This window comes from Oncorhynchus mykiss, chromosome 4, assembly GCF_057628025.1.
Source record: "Oncorhynchus mykiss isolate SJ-2025 chromosome 4, ASM5762802v1, whole genome shotgun sequence".
In the NCBI taxonomy this organism is placed as follows: Eukaryota; Metazoa; Chordata; class Actinopteri; order Salmoniformes; family Salmonidae; genus Oncorhynchus; species Oncorhynchus mykiss.
In genome coordinates this window covers 46,337,865-46,352,665 of record NC_143025.1, presented here as the reverse complement: position 1 = coordinate 46,352,665, position 14,801 = coordinate 46,337,865, and the positions used below count along the sequence as shown (strand labels likewise).

General features: G+C 45.5%; 1 protein-coding gene across 1 annotated transcript in view; it reads left to right on the top strand.

Moving 5' to 3' along the window:
- Positions 1-13,322: 13,322 nt before the first annotated feature.
- The window catches only part of LOC110521013 (sarcoplasmic/endoplasmic reticulum calcium ATPase 1), a 31,548-nt gene continuing 30,069 nt past the window's right edge, over positions 13,323-14,801 (top strand). The window contains exons 1-2 of the mRNA XM_036968739.2: positions 13,323-13,528; positions 13,655-13,791. Of these exons, the coding sequence (XP_036824634.1) occupies positions 13,674-13,791 (118 nt within the window). The 5' untranslated portion in view covers positions 13,323-13,528; positions 13,655-13,673. The remainder of the gene's footprint in view (positions 13,529-13,654; positions 13,792-14,801) is intronic.

Sequence of the window (14,801 nt, the reverse complement as noted above, 5' to 3'; positions counted from 1 at the left end):
ATAGTAGCTACTACAACAATTGGATACCACGAAATTGAGGAGAAAAAGGGGTAAATTTTAAAAAAAATAATTTTTAAAGAAGAAAGTCACTGAGCTCATCAGTAAGGCCATTCTACTAAATGTTTGTCTATGGAGATTGCATGCATGCTCAATTGTATACACCTGTCAGCAGCGGGTGTGGCTGAAATAGCCCGAATCAACTAATTTGAAGTGGTGTCCACATACATTTGGCCATGTAGTGAATCTCATTCAAACCACAGAAGGCTGTCCTATCTTACATGGTCAACAGGCAGCTCAGCAATGCACTTTTCTCTGCAACCCTGTCAATAACCCCATCACTCTCCCTCGCTATCTCTATCGGCAGCAGCCAGCCTAGGTCTTATCTTTTTGCCGTTTCTCTCAATTTCTCCATGCCACCTTTTCTTTTTCTCTTTATTATGACCCCACAAGACTACTCAGAATAGTTCCTTGGAAGACGGAACAAATCATCATTTGATAGAGGAATCTAGATCAGGGCTCTCCAACCAAGTTCCTGGAGAGCTACTCTCCTGCAGGTTTTCAATCCAACCCCAGTTGTAATTAAGCTGATTCAGTTTATCCACCAGCTAATTATTAGAATCAGGTGTGCTAGATTAGGGCTGGAGCGAAAACATACAGGATGGTAGCGCTCCAGGAACAGGGTTGGAGAGCCCTGCTCAAGATGGATAAAACCCATTTTGGCATGGACATTGCCATTGAGGCCTTCCACCATGTGAAAGTAGTCAACTGGGCGGGAGTCAGGACTTTCTATGGGTTAAGAAACGATCACGTGATTCCATCTGGGTCATAAGGAAGGATTGACAATTAATTATTCGAGAGAAAGAAACAAAAAGTACAGTTGAGGAGCATGCCCATGCAGGTCCGATCAGACCGGCCTACCAGAATATTCCCGCATTTCCTGATGGGAAAAATATCTTAATGGATCAATATTTTGCACCACCATTTTTGGGAAAACTGGCTGAACGTGATGTGCAACATCCTAAATTGTCCAACAAATTAAAAAAATTGTGAAACTTTTGTTTTATTAAGACAGTACACATATTTTTCAGGCGGCTTGCCATTAAAGCTAGTTAAGGAGAAAAGTTATGCCTTTGCAGCCTGAATGGAGGATGCTTTATGTACGAGACGGTCCACGGGGGACACAAATGTTTTATCCTAGACAATAATGCAGATCTACCAGCAACTATTGGCTGTCTAGGCCAGGGTTTCTCAAACTCAGTCCTGGGTCCCCCCAGGTGCACGTTTTGGTCTTTGCCCTAGCACTACACAGCCACCCCCAGGATCGGGTTTGGGAAACCCTGGCCTAGTTTACTTTTCCATTTGCATTCCATAAAAAACACGGTGCACCGGTTTAAAAGTACAATCAAATTCATTGCTGTCTGCCGACAGTGACTGAGCAGACTGATTGTTTGACATGGCATTTTCTGCCAGACCTCTTAGTCAAACAGCTCTTATTTGCTCCCCCTTCATAGTAGCAGCCTGAAACAAGGTTCTAAATACTGTTGACATCTAGTGGAAGCCTTAGAAAGTGCAATATGACCCCATAGACACTGTATATTGGATAGGCAAAGACTTGAAAACCTACAAACCTCAGATTTCCCACTTCCTGGTTGGATTTTTCTCAGGTTTTTGTCTGCCATATGAGTTATGTTATACTCACAGACATCATTCAATCAGTTTTAGAAACTTCAGAGTGTTTTCTATCCAAATCTACTAATTATATGCATATTCTAGCTTTTGGGCCTGAGTAGCAGGCAGTTTACTCTGGGCACCTTAGTCATCCAAGCTACACAATACTGCCCCCCAGTCCCATAGAAGTGATATTATCCTGCATTCCTTTCACATTTCCACAAACTTCAAAGTGTTTCCTTTCAAATGGTACCAATAATATGCATATCCTTGCTTCAGGGCCTGAGCTACAGGCAGTTAGATTTGTGGATGTCATTTTAGGCGGAAAAAAGGAGTGGATCCTTAAGAGGTTTTTAATGTACCCAAAACAAACACGTAAACAAAATACTGGGATGTACCCAAACAAAAGAGCGAGGGTAAACCTTGTACAACGACACAGGGCAAAACCAGTAATACACAATGCACAAAATATGCAGTACAGGCTGAGACAATGCATAGGTACTCACACAACCAACGGAAATGGGAACAATAAATCGGCATCCCAATGGGGAAACAAAGGGCACATTTATACAAACACAATCAGTGAGGAATTGGAAACAGGTGTGCATAATGAAAGTTCAGTGCAGCCTAGAAGGCCGGTGACGTTGACCTCCGGAACTGGTGAACAGAATGAGTAGCAGTACCGGGGGGGATCCGTGACAGTACCCACCAACGCGCTGCACCAGCAGCGGGACAACACCGGCCTCGGGGATGAACACAGGGAGCGGTGCGGTCCGGTCACTGACTGTGAAAATCCCTGGTCAGCAAAGCATCCAGGATGTTCACCGCAGGAACCCAGCACCACTCCTCTGGGCCGTACCCTACCCAGTCGAAGAGGCACTGGAGAGGCACATTAACCCCGATGCCTTGAATCCAGGAACTCACGGACCGAGTACGCCGAAGAGACACATGAAAGGTCGGGTTAATGCGATAATCAACAGGGAGTTGTAAACGGTATGTTACCTCATTAACCCTCCTCAGGACTTTAAACGGCCCCACAAACCGCGGGCTCAGCTTCCAGCAGGGCAGGCGGAGGGGCAGGTTCTGGGTGGAGAGCCAGATCCGGTCACCTGGTGGCGGTCGGCCTGTTCCTTGTGCGCTTGGCTTGGCGCTCTTGAGATGAGTTCTCCTCAGCAGGCTCGGATCCCAAGGTGCCAGGGTCAGCTGATACTCCTTTCCAGTGTGTGTTGGGTTAAGGTTAGTAGAGGAGTGGCGGAGGGAACGCCTTCCATACACTTGAGGTGAACTGAGGGCCATGGTCTGACACAATATCCTCCGGGATCCCGTAGTGCCAGAAGACGTGTATAAAAAGAGCCACCTCAGTTTGCATGGCCGACGGAAGCCCAGGCAGAGGAAGGAGGCAACAAATTTTGGAAAACCGGTCCACAATGACAAGAATGGTGGTGTTCCCCTGGGAGGAGCGAAGGTCAGTGACAAAGTCCACCGAGAGGTGAGACCAGGGTTGTTGTGGAACCGGCAGGGGAAGGAGCTTTCCATAAGCGAGGTGTCTGGGTGTCTTTGACTGAGCACAGATGGAGCAGGAAGAGACCCGGACATACCTAGCCAAGGTGGGCCATCAGTACTTCTCCGTTAGGCAGGCGATGGTACAGCCTATCCCAGGATGACCCAAAACAGGCGCCGTGTGCCCAGGAAAGGTGGCGGTCCCACATACCTGTGAGCATGTAGGCGCGGTTCTCCGGGCACTGTGCAGGTGCAGGTTCCGTACGCATGGACGCTGCCGTATGTCAGCGTCCATGTCCCACACTGCTGGCGTGATGACGCGGAACGGAGGGATGATGGGGATGTCTTCCCCCTGCCTCTCCTTTGCATCTTAGAGGCGAGACAGTGCGTCCGTATTCACATTCTTCCAGCCTGGCCTATAGCAAATTGTAAATTGGAACTTGTTGAAGAATAGAGCCCACCTGCCTGTCTCGGGTTTAGCCTCGTTGCTGCCCTGATGTACTCCCGGTTGCGGTTTTCCGCCCACACCAGGAAAGGGTGTTTGGAACCCTCCAGCCAGTGCCTCCACACCTTCAGAGGCTTCTTGACCGCCAAGAGTTCCCGGTCCCCTACGTCATAGTTCCTCTGGGCGGGGCTCAGCTGCTTGGAGTAGAAAGTGCAGGCCGCATCTTTGGAGGGGTTCCTGTGCGTTGAGATAACACGGCCCCGGCTCCTACTTCGGAGTCATCCACCTCAACGATGAAGGGGAGTGAAGGGGTCGGGATGTGTCAACACGGGAGCAGTAGTGAAAAGTGCCTTCAGCGTCTCGAACACCCTCTCCGCCGTCCAATGAAGCCGCTGGGGACCTCCTCTCAGCAGGGAGGTAAGAGGTGCGACCACTGTGCTGAAGCCTCGGATGAACCTCCGAAAATATTTGGAGAACCCCAGGAATCGCTGGGCTGCTTTCATGGAATTGGGGATGGGCCATGACCTGACTGCACTGACGCATTGCTGCTCCAGCGCCACTCCCTCCATGGAGATGAGATAGCCCAAGAAAGACACAGACCACTGGAAAACCAACATTTCTCCTGTTTAACATATAAATCATGCTCCAACAGTCTTTTCAGCACAGACCTGACTAACAAGACATGCTGGTCGGGGTCAGCAGAATAGATGAAAATGTTGTCTATACAGACCACTATGCCCCATCCCATGTCTCAAAACACTTTGTTGATGAAGGCCTGGAAGACTGAAGGAGCATTAGACAGTCCAAAGGGCATCACGAGATACTCGTAATGACCTGTGGTCGTGGAAAAAGCCATCTTCCATTCATCGCCTGCACGAATGCGCACCAGATTGTAGGCGCTCCTCATGTCCAGCTTTGTGAAGTACTGCACCCCGTGCATTTGTTCGATGATGGTTGGGATGAGGGGTAAAGGATAGCTGAACTTGATGGTGGCCTTGTTCAGTGTTTGATAATCAATGCAGGGGCGCAGTCCCCCATCTTTCTTCTTAACAAAAAATAAGTTTGAGGAGGATGGTGACTTAGAGGGGCAGACAAAACTCTGCTGGAGACTCCCCTGTACATAGGTCCACATGGCCTCGGTCTCCTCATAGGAGAGGGGATAGACATGTCCTCTCGGGAGGGCTGCGTCAGACAACAGGTCAATGGCACAGTCCCAGGGGTGATGGGGAGGCAGGCGTGGAGCCTTGGTCTTAGATAAAACCCGGTGCAGATCCTGGTACTCCTCCGGTAAATCCACTTGAGGGGCATGGTCCGGACTTTTCACCGTAGTGGTGTTGACAATCAATCCCAGAGCAACAGCAAAGGACCTTGTGAAGATGCTGGAGGAAACAGGTACAAAAGTATCTATATCCACAGTAAAAAAAACTTGGATCACTGCTATTCTAACTTCCATATAAGGCCCTGCCCCGCCCTCCTTTCGGAAAAGCTGACCACGACTCCATTTTGTTGATCCCTGCCTACAGACAGAAACTAAAACAAGAAGCTCCCGCGCTGAGGTCTGTTCAACGCTGGTCCGACCAATCTGATTCCACACTCCAAGACTGCTTCCATCACGTGGACTGGGATATGTTTCGTATTGCGTCAGACAACAACATTGACGAATACGCTGATTCGGTGTGCGAGTTCATTAGAACGTGCGTTGAAGATGTCGTTCCCATAGCAACGATTAAAACATTCCCAAACCAGAAACCGTGGATTGATGGGCGCATTCGCGTGAAACTGAAAGCGCGAACCACTGCTTTAAATCAGGGCAAGGTGACCGGAAACATGACCGAATACAAACAGTGTAACTATTCCCTCCGCAAGGCAATCAAACAAGCTAAGCGTCAGTATAGAGACAAAGTAGAATCTCAATTCAACGGCTCAGACACAAGAGGTATGTGGCAGGGTCTACAGTCAATCACGGACTACAAAAAGAAAACCAGCCCCGTCACGGACCAGGATGTCTTGCTCCCAGGCAGACTAAATAACTTTTTTGCCCGCTTTGAGGACAATACAGTGCCACTGACACGGCCTGCAACCAAAACATGCGGCCTCTCCTTCACTGCAGCCGAGGTGAGTAAAACATTTAAACGTGTTAACTCTCGCAAGGCTGCAGGCCCAGACGGCATCCCCAGCCGCGCCCTCAGAGCATGCGCAGACCAGCTGGCTGGTGTGTCCACGGACATATTCAATCAATCCCTATCCCAGTCTGTTGTTCCCACATGCTTCAAGAGGGCCACCATTGTTCCTGTTCCCAAGAAAGCTAAGGTAACTGAACTAAAGGTCTACACAACGCATCACCGGGGGCAAACTACCTGCCCTCCAGGACACCTACACCACCCGATGTTACAGGAAGGCCATAAAGATCATCAAGGACAACAACCACCCGAGCCACTGCCTGTTCACCCCGCTATCATCCAGAAGGTGAGGTCAGTACAGGTGCATCAAAGTTGGGACCGAGAGACTGAAAAACAGCTTCTATCTCAAGGCCATCAGACTGTTAAACAGCCACCACTAACATTGAGTGGCTGCTGCCAACACACTGACTCAACTCCAGCCACTTTAATAATGGGAATTGATGGGAAATTATGTAAAATATATCACTAGCCACTTTAAACAATGCTACCTAATATAATGTTTACATACTCTACATTATTCATCTCATATGTATACGTATATATTGTACTCTATATCATCTACTGCATCTTTATGTAATACATGTATCACTAGCCACTTTAACTATACCACTTTGTTTACATACTCATCTCATATGTATATACTGTACTCGATACCATCTACTGTATCTTGCCTATGCCGCTCTGTACCATCACTCATTTATATATATTTATGGACATATTCTTTATCCCCTTACACTTGTGTGTATAAGACAGTCGTTTTGGAATTGTTAGTTAGATTACTTGTTGGTTATTACTGCATTGTCGGCACTAGAAGCACAAGCATTTCGCTACACTCGCATTAACATCTGCTAACCATGTGTATGTGACAAATAACATTTGATTTGATTTGATTTGATAAAACAAGTCCCATATCGACATAACCTGAAAGGCTGTTCAGCAAGGAAGATGCCACTGCTCCAAAACCGCCATAAAAAGACTGACTACGGTTTGCAACTGCACATGGGGACAAAGATCATACTTTTTGGAGAAATGTCCTCTGCTCTGATGAAACAAAAATAGAACTGTTTGGCCATAATGACCATCGTTATGTTTGGAGGAAAAAGGGGGAGGCTTGCAGGCTGAAGAACACCATCCCAACCGTGAAGCACGGGGTGGCAGCATCATGTTGTGGGGGTGCTTGCTGCAGGAGGGACTGGTACACTTCACATAATAGATGGCATCAATTATGTGGATATATTGAAGCAACATCTCAAGACATCAGTCAGGAAGTTCAAACTTGGTTGCAAGTGGTTCTTCCAAAGGAACAATGACCCCAAGCATACTTCCAAATATGTGGCAAAATGGCTTAAGGACAACAAAGTCAATGTATTGGAGTGGTCATCACAAAGCCCTGACCTCAATCCTATAGAAAATGTGTGGGCAGAACGCAAAAAGCGTGTGCGAGCAAGGAGAACTACAAACCTGACTCAGTTAAACCAGCTCTGCCAGGAGGAATGGGCCAAAATTCACCCAACTTATTGTGAGATGTTTGTGGAATGCTACCCAAAATATTTGACCCAAGTTAAACAATTTAAAGGCAATGCTACCAAATACTAATTGAGTGAATGTAAACTTCTGACCCACTGGGAATGTGATGAAAGAAATAGAAGCTGAAATAAATACTTCTCTCTACTATTACTCTGACATTTCACATTCTTAAAATAAAGTGGTGATCCTAACTGACCTAAGACAGAGAAACTGAGTTTAAATATATTTGACTAAGGTGTATGTAAACTTCCGACTTCAACTGTAGATTCTTGTAATCTTTCCCATTTCCTTCCTCCTCTGTCAGTCTCTCTGTGTTTCAGCACCTCTACTCCCTCGTTCTTTATGATTCTTTATTTCTCTCTAGCCATCTTCTTTACACATCTCTCTCTTTCTTTGTTTCTCCCTCTCTCATTTACTCTATGCCACTGTACCTCTCTGTCTCTATCCCTCCCTCTCTCTCTACCTCTCTGACTAGGGTGGCATGGTGGGGAGAGACGTTAAACCAGGCATGTGTGTGCAATGTAAATGTAACCTCAGGGACAGAAACACAATAAAATCAAATCCACCCGGTATCAGGTTTCAAAATGGACACTAACAAATCTCTTCTCATTGCTCACACAGACAGGTTAGCAAAGACATTTAATATATTTCATTCTCCTTCAGTATACTGGCCTGCAGAGGGCAGTCTGCTAGAGAGGTTTAACCAGAGCCCTATGGCCCTGTCAAAAGTAGTGCCCTATATAGGGAATAGGGTGCCATTTTGGTACAGCTCAGCATACATACATCAGAGTATTTAGTTTCAGGAGCAATTAGGAACAGTGTACAGCAATTTAATTGGGACTGGCAAACTGTAGTGCACCTAAACAGAGTTTGCATTTATCTGAAGTGCACTTATAAGGAGTGGACTGTCATTGGCCATCAATCTTGCTTCCTCCTCATCAGTCGACAACAATCTGCCTTTATCTGTGTCCTCTGTCTATTACTTGGACTGACGCCCCCAACTATCTCTCTCTCTCTCTCTCTGTCTCTCTCTCTCTCTCTCACACTCTCTCTCTCATAGACACCTGTTACGACACCTGTTACAACACCCTCAGCTTGTGTTACCATTATAAATGTAATAGAACACTGTGTCTTTCTTCTCCTCTCCCTCCCCTCCCCTCCCATCTTCCTTTCTTTTCTCTTCCTCTCTCTCTCTGTCTTTCTGTCACTCTCACACACACTGTGTCTCTCTCTCCCTATATTCCTCTCCTTATTTTCTCTAGTTATGTTATCTGAACCTGGCTGCCACAACAACAATCTGGCTTTGCACTTTTTGCATGTAAATCAGGATTGGGGTCCTTTGTTTTGCTGACGTTCAGGGAGAGCTTATTCCCTATATAGTGCACTACTTTTGGCCAGAGTCATATGGGGAATAAGGTTCCATTTGGGACTCAGTGTCACGGCTGTTGAAGGATGAGGACCAAGGTGCAGCGTGGTGAGCGTACATTTTCTTTATTTTAAGCAAAATGATGCCAAACAAAATAATAAACACTACAAAAACAAACCGTGAAGCTCACAAGAAAAGTGCTCTAAACAGAGACAACCTCCCACACACACACACAGGTGGGAAAAGGGTACCTAAGTATGGTTCCCAATCCGAGACAACGATAGACAGCTGTCCCTGATTGAGAACCATACCCGGCCAAACACAAAGAAATAGAAATCATAGAACACAAAACCCTAGAATGCCCACCCCAACTCACGCCTTGACCAAACCAAAACAGAGACATAAAAAGGATCTCTAAGGTCAGGGCGTGACACTCAGGCTATAGAGTAGGAGACCGGTATACTGTAATCTCTTCCCCTGCCTTGCTTTCTCCTCCTATGACCTCAGTCTCTCCAGCAGTTGCTGATAATGCCTCTGACCTTAATTATCCGTATGGCCTTTGTCTTTCACTCCTTTTTGCTATCACAAGCTCTCACTTTCTCCCTCTTTCTGTGACTCCTTTTCTCTCTCACTCCTTTTATCTTTGTAATGGAGGTGTGTAATGTTGCACTGCAACAGTTCAAATGTTTTGTTGAAGAAGACCTCTTGTATGCGGTTGTTTCAGGCAACACTGAAGCACATTGGTTTTATTAATAAAGAAGCACTTTTGAAATCTACTTCTATTGTCCTCCAAGAGAAGCTGAATATTTTCCTCTCTTCTGTTTCACTCTCTACAATGTATATTGAAAAAAGGAGGTGAAGGAAGAGGAGGAGGTGGAGTAAAAAGGTAATGCTGCCGGTGGTGATGGTGAAGGAGGAGAAATCAGCAGTGAATATAATAAATAAACTCATACTTTCAACTTTTAAAAAACGTTTTGAAAGATTATTTAGAAAGATATAGTAAGTAAGGAGAAGTTTGTTCAAATCCATGCCAACATCGGCATTCCAGTCCTCTGTAGGCAGCGGCTTCAGTAACTGCTAGGTTAGTCCACCCCAGGCCACCATACTTCAGACGACAGTCTTCAAGCACCTTTTCCCCAATTGTTTCAGCACATACAATTCTCCTCTCTAAAACTCACTGAAGCACCGTAGAGGAGCGAGCGGACAGACCGTCGTTCCATTGGACATCTGTTTATCAAGCGGCCGCATTAACACCGTGAAGGATGACGAGGAGGACGAGGATGACGGTGGTGGTAGTGATGGTGATAATTAGTACGGTGAAGGCTAGGTGGGGGTCGAACACTGGACCTTCACAGCTTAGGTGAAAACACGGCCGGTTACCAGGCAACCGTGTCCCTGCCTAGGCCTTGTAAGGCTCGGAGTGGCAGTGGGGCCGAGGGGTTGACGGCTCTACCACCAAACCCCCTGCGGCTAAATATAACTCAGAGGAGAGAGGGGAGGAGAGAGATTGAGAGAAAGCCTGAGAACAGAGAAGATAAGTGAGTAATATGGGAAGACAGTATTGAGGAGTGACAGTTGAGAAAGCAAGTGAAAGAAATAGGAGAGAGAGATAGGGAGAATAAATGCAGTGTTAAAGGCGGCCGGAAGGGTACAGTAACACTAGCCTATCCCCTCTGTCTTCTCTGGGAAATCCTCAACTGCAACCCCCACCTGTCTCCTTTTACCTAAAACACCCAAGGATAACCCTACCTATTAATAGCAAGTGTTGTCATCTGTCACCGGAGAAATGGGCCCTTCTGTACAGTTAACTATTTTCCCCTCTGTCCTCTTTGTAGCCCCTCTCCCATTGTGAAATATCCCCAGTCAACAACAGATATTCCCAATTGTTCTCAATCCATTCATAGCCAAAACATTCCTATTTCCTACCGTCTGTCACTAGTCACTCACTCTCCAACCACCATGTTCTTCTCTATTGCTATTGGCCAGGGACACCTGGAGATGTTCTGAAACATATATATATATATATTTTTCTTTCAGTATTCAGTTTGAATTGAATCCTGAAGATTTATTTGTATTGATTCATGGGGTCTCCTCAATATTCCATTGAGGCAAGCATCTATCCAAAAAAGTATCTTCAAATTATCGCCGTTTCGCGTAGCTAATTGCGCCCTCAACAGTGAGTGGCACCCCAGGCTAGCTGCCACCTGTGGAGAAACCCTCCTCCAATTCAATGTTAGTAGCAGATAGTAAGCATAGCATGTTAGGTCTAGCTAGTTAGCATGGCATAGCATGTGAAGTCTAGCTATTTATAGTAGCATGTTAGGTTTAGCTACTTTCTATAGTATATCATGATAGGTCTAGCTAGTTAGCATAGCATGTTAGGTCTAGTTAGTTAGCATAACATAACAATACATGTTACTGTAACCTTGGTCTGAGAGCTAGCCAGTTAGCATAACATGTTGCGAAAACAAAGCCAGTTAGCATGGATCATAACTAGCTAAATAGCCTTTCAAGTACATTTGGTTGTCATTTAGATTGCTGGTTATGTACCAGCTAATGTGACATATAGAGCTGTTGGTCAGTAGGGCCTATATACATTTTAAACATAGACTTAATGGCTGTTTTACAAGTGAGGGATCGCTTGTTTACAGTCTCTTGGAGGTGTACTTTGGATGTAGACTTTAGACTGAGGTGAAGATGAAATGGTTGGCAATGGGGGTTAGGAGGTGTTGAAAATAAACAGGGGGGCTCCAATTGCTTCTCTAAGCAAACAGTCTTGCAAGATGAGACAGGTCGTCTGTCTCCAAGAAAAACTGCCACTCTCTGGACATGTGGCCAACTGAGTCCAACAATTCCTGCTGAATTATCACCCACAAATCAAGGGTGAAAACAGGCTGCCTAAGTATGGTTCTCAATCAGGGACAACGATTGACAGCTGACTCTGATTGAGAACCATACCAGGCCAAACACAGAAATACCAACTCATAGAAAAACAAACATAGACAACCCCCCCAACTCACGCCCTGACCATACTAAAACAAAGACATAACAAAAGAACTAAGGTCAGAACGTGACAGTCACGAGATGTCCCCTTCCATACCGCAGTGTTGGATTTAATGCATTCTGGGATTTTTATCTGGATATTTTAAAAACACTAAAGGAATTATGAATTATTATAGACAACCCACAACCTGATCTTGGAATATTTTCAGACCACTATAATTATACAAAATTTGTTCAATACCACATTCAATTAGTTTTAACCAAATTTGAATAGGTATTTTAAATTTTAATTTGTTTTTTAATGGTGTAGAATGACCCGCGTGCTTTCCCTCTCAGTTCATTCTCTGCCTCATTTAGGTGTCCAATTGAGCTTAGTTTTAAACCTGAGTAATTGTAGTGTGTGCAGTACTCTATATATTTTGTGCCAATTGAGAACTTCGGTCTAATTCCCTGATCTGGATCTTCTCTGGAAAATCATTATTTTTAAAATCTTTTTGGGATTTACTGCCAGGGCCCAGGTCTAGCAGTACTGCTCTAGCAGGTCCAGACTCTGCTAGAGGCCATGTACTGTGGGTGACAGCAAGCACAAGTCATCTTCGAAGAGCCGGCATTTAACCTCTTAATTGTGGAGACTAACACCAAGGACTGAGGATTTTTCTAGAATAGTGTCCGAATTCATTGATGTAAATATTGAAGAGCGTGGGGCTGAGATTGCAACTATTCCAAAGGCCCCACCCTTGGTTAAAGAATTCTGTTCTTCTCTTGCCAATATTGACGCTGCACCTGTTTCCCCCCTAAATAGTCACATCTGTTATGCCATTTGATTTAATTATGTCATACGTTTGACCCCCTACACCGCTTTCAATAACTTTATAGAACAGTCCTGTACGCCAAATAGAATTAAATACTTTTTGGAAGTCAACAAAGCGAGCATACACTTTGGTCTTCTTGTGGTGGACATGTTATTCTATCAGGATGTTTAGGGTGGAAATATGATCGGTCGTGCGATGTTTGGGTATAAATCCAATTTGGTTTTTACTCGAGACATTGTGCTTATTAAGGAAGTTTAAAACTCACTCTGTACTCTCTGTCTGCCTCTCTCTATGTCCCCCTCTCTCTCTTTATCTCTATCTGCCACTCTCTCTGTACCCCCTCTCTCTCTTTATCTCTATCTGCCACTCTCTCTGTACCCCCTCTCTCTATAAATCTCTATCTGCCTCTCTCTCTGTACCCCCTCTCTCTCTATATCCTATATATCTCTATCTGCCTCTCTCTCTGTACCCCCTCTCTCTCTTTATCTCTAACTGCCTCTCTTTGTACCCCCCCTCTCTCTTTATCTCTATCTGCCTCTCTATCTTTACCCCCCTTCTGTCCTATCTGCCATACATACTGTAGCACACTGGACCCATCATTCAAAGCCCCCTACCTCTGATTCAAAGCACCGCTGCCCCCATCTCCCCCTCCCTGTTCTACTTACCATGCTCGATCCAAAAATGTATCTTATTTTCAGTTTGACGGCACACAGCGGACCCCCTCTGCAGTTGGTGCCCAATACTTCCACGCGTGACCCCCCCCCCCCCTCATAGGGCCCTCCCGGGCCACCCACCTTTGCTCCCCTCAGCCAATGAGGTGCAAGCGCATGGTGAGAGAGCACCAATCGCCTCACTTTTGTGTCCATATAAAACTTTTCAGGAGCTTGTGCCAGGTTGCACTTTCTGTCAGTCCAGGGCTCCAGTTTTGCCGGAGAAGTGAGAGAGAAAGAGCAGTGAGAGAGAGAGGGGAGAGAGCGAACGAAGGGGGTTGACAGGTTTTATCCCCATCCCACACTTTTATAAAGTGGTGGGTAACAATTTATTTCTCTGGTTGTAAAACCTCATAACTGGAGAACTACCTACTGCACCAAGCCACGCATTACCGGATAGACGTGTCCTAAACGTATCTTTGTTTTGTTCTCTTCTCCTGAAGAGTCTCCTGTTTGGTGAGGATGGAGAATGCACACGCAAAAGATTCGGAAGAGGTCGTGTCATACTTTGGTGTCGACCAGACCACCGGCCTCACACCAGAACAGTTCAAGAAGAACCTGGCCAGATATGGTCACAACGGTGAGAAAGAGAGACTGTGATGGATGGATGGATAGATGGGTGGATTGATGGAAAAGCATAGAGAAACCAAGGGATGGACAGAGAGACATGGAGGTGGATAAGAGGAGGGATAGGGCTTGTTGGAAAGATAATGGTGAGGAGGAAGAAGAGAAGGGGAAAAGGAAGAGGATCTGGTTGGGTGTAGAGGTTCGGACCCAAAATGGGATTCATTGGTGCTAAATGCTGTGGAAAGGATGAATGCGATGGAGGGACAGACAGACAGCAACAGGTGTTCCACTGGCTTGGACAACAGCTAGTCTTTGTTTTGGTTATGACCAGGGGAAGGTCGGATGTTGTCTCTTTGTGATTGGCTGCTGGCTGGCTGACTGACACATTGGCGCGCGGCAACCAAAATGGTTCACGTGACCTTGTGATGGTGTGTCAGATACCATTTCAAGGTCAGCGGCACCAAGGGATGCTTGGGTAGTGTAGTTCGTGATCAGTCCAGTACAGGCTCCCTATTGTGGTTGATTGGTTGGTTTCCAGAAGTTCCTGACAACTTCTACTTCCATATCCGTTGTATAAATCCTTTAATTTTTGTATATTTGCAGTTAGCACACTTTATAATAACATTGAGTGGCTAAGCATCAGCCAAGATATACAGCGGCAAAAGTTAAGTTATGAGGCTTATGATAATATTTTATAAAAATGTTTCCTCTTGGTCATCCATGCGTAAATCATGATATGAAGCATTGGTATAGTCATTGTCTCATCCAACCAATGAAAAGCAATGACAGACTCAAGGCTCTAATTGGCTAACCAATCAGAGGTCGGTGAGAAGGACAAAGGTTTTCTATGGCTACTGTAGAAATGAGTTCAGAGAGATTTCAATCCTGACGTAAGTTATCAATGAAAAGGTGGATGACATGAGCAAAGTAAAGGTTTTTAGCTAATTAACTATAGTCATGTGTATCAAGTGCAAATGTTTGCACCTGTATTTTCAAAGACCTGATCTGACCGTTAAACAGGCG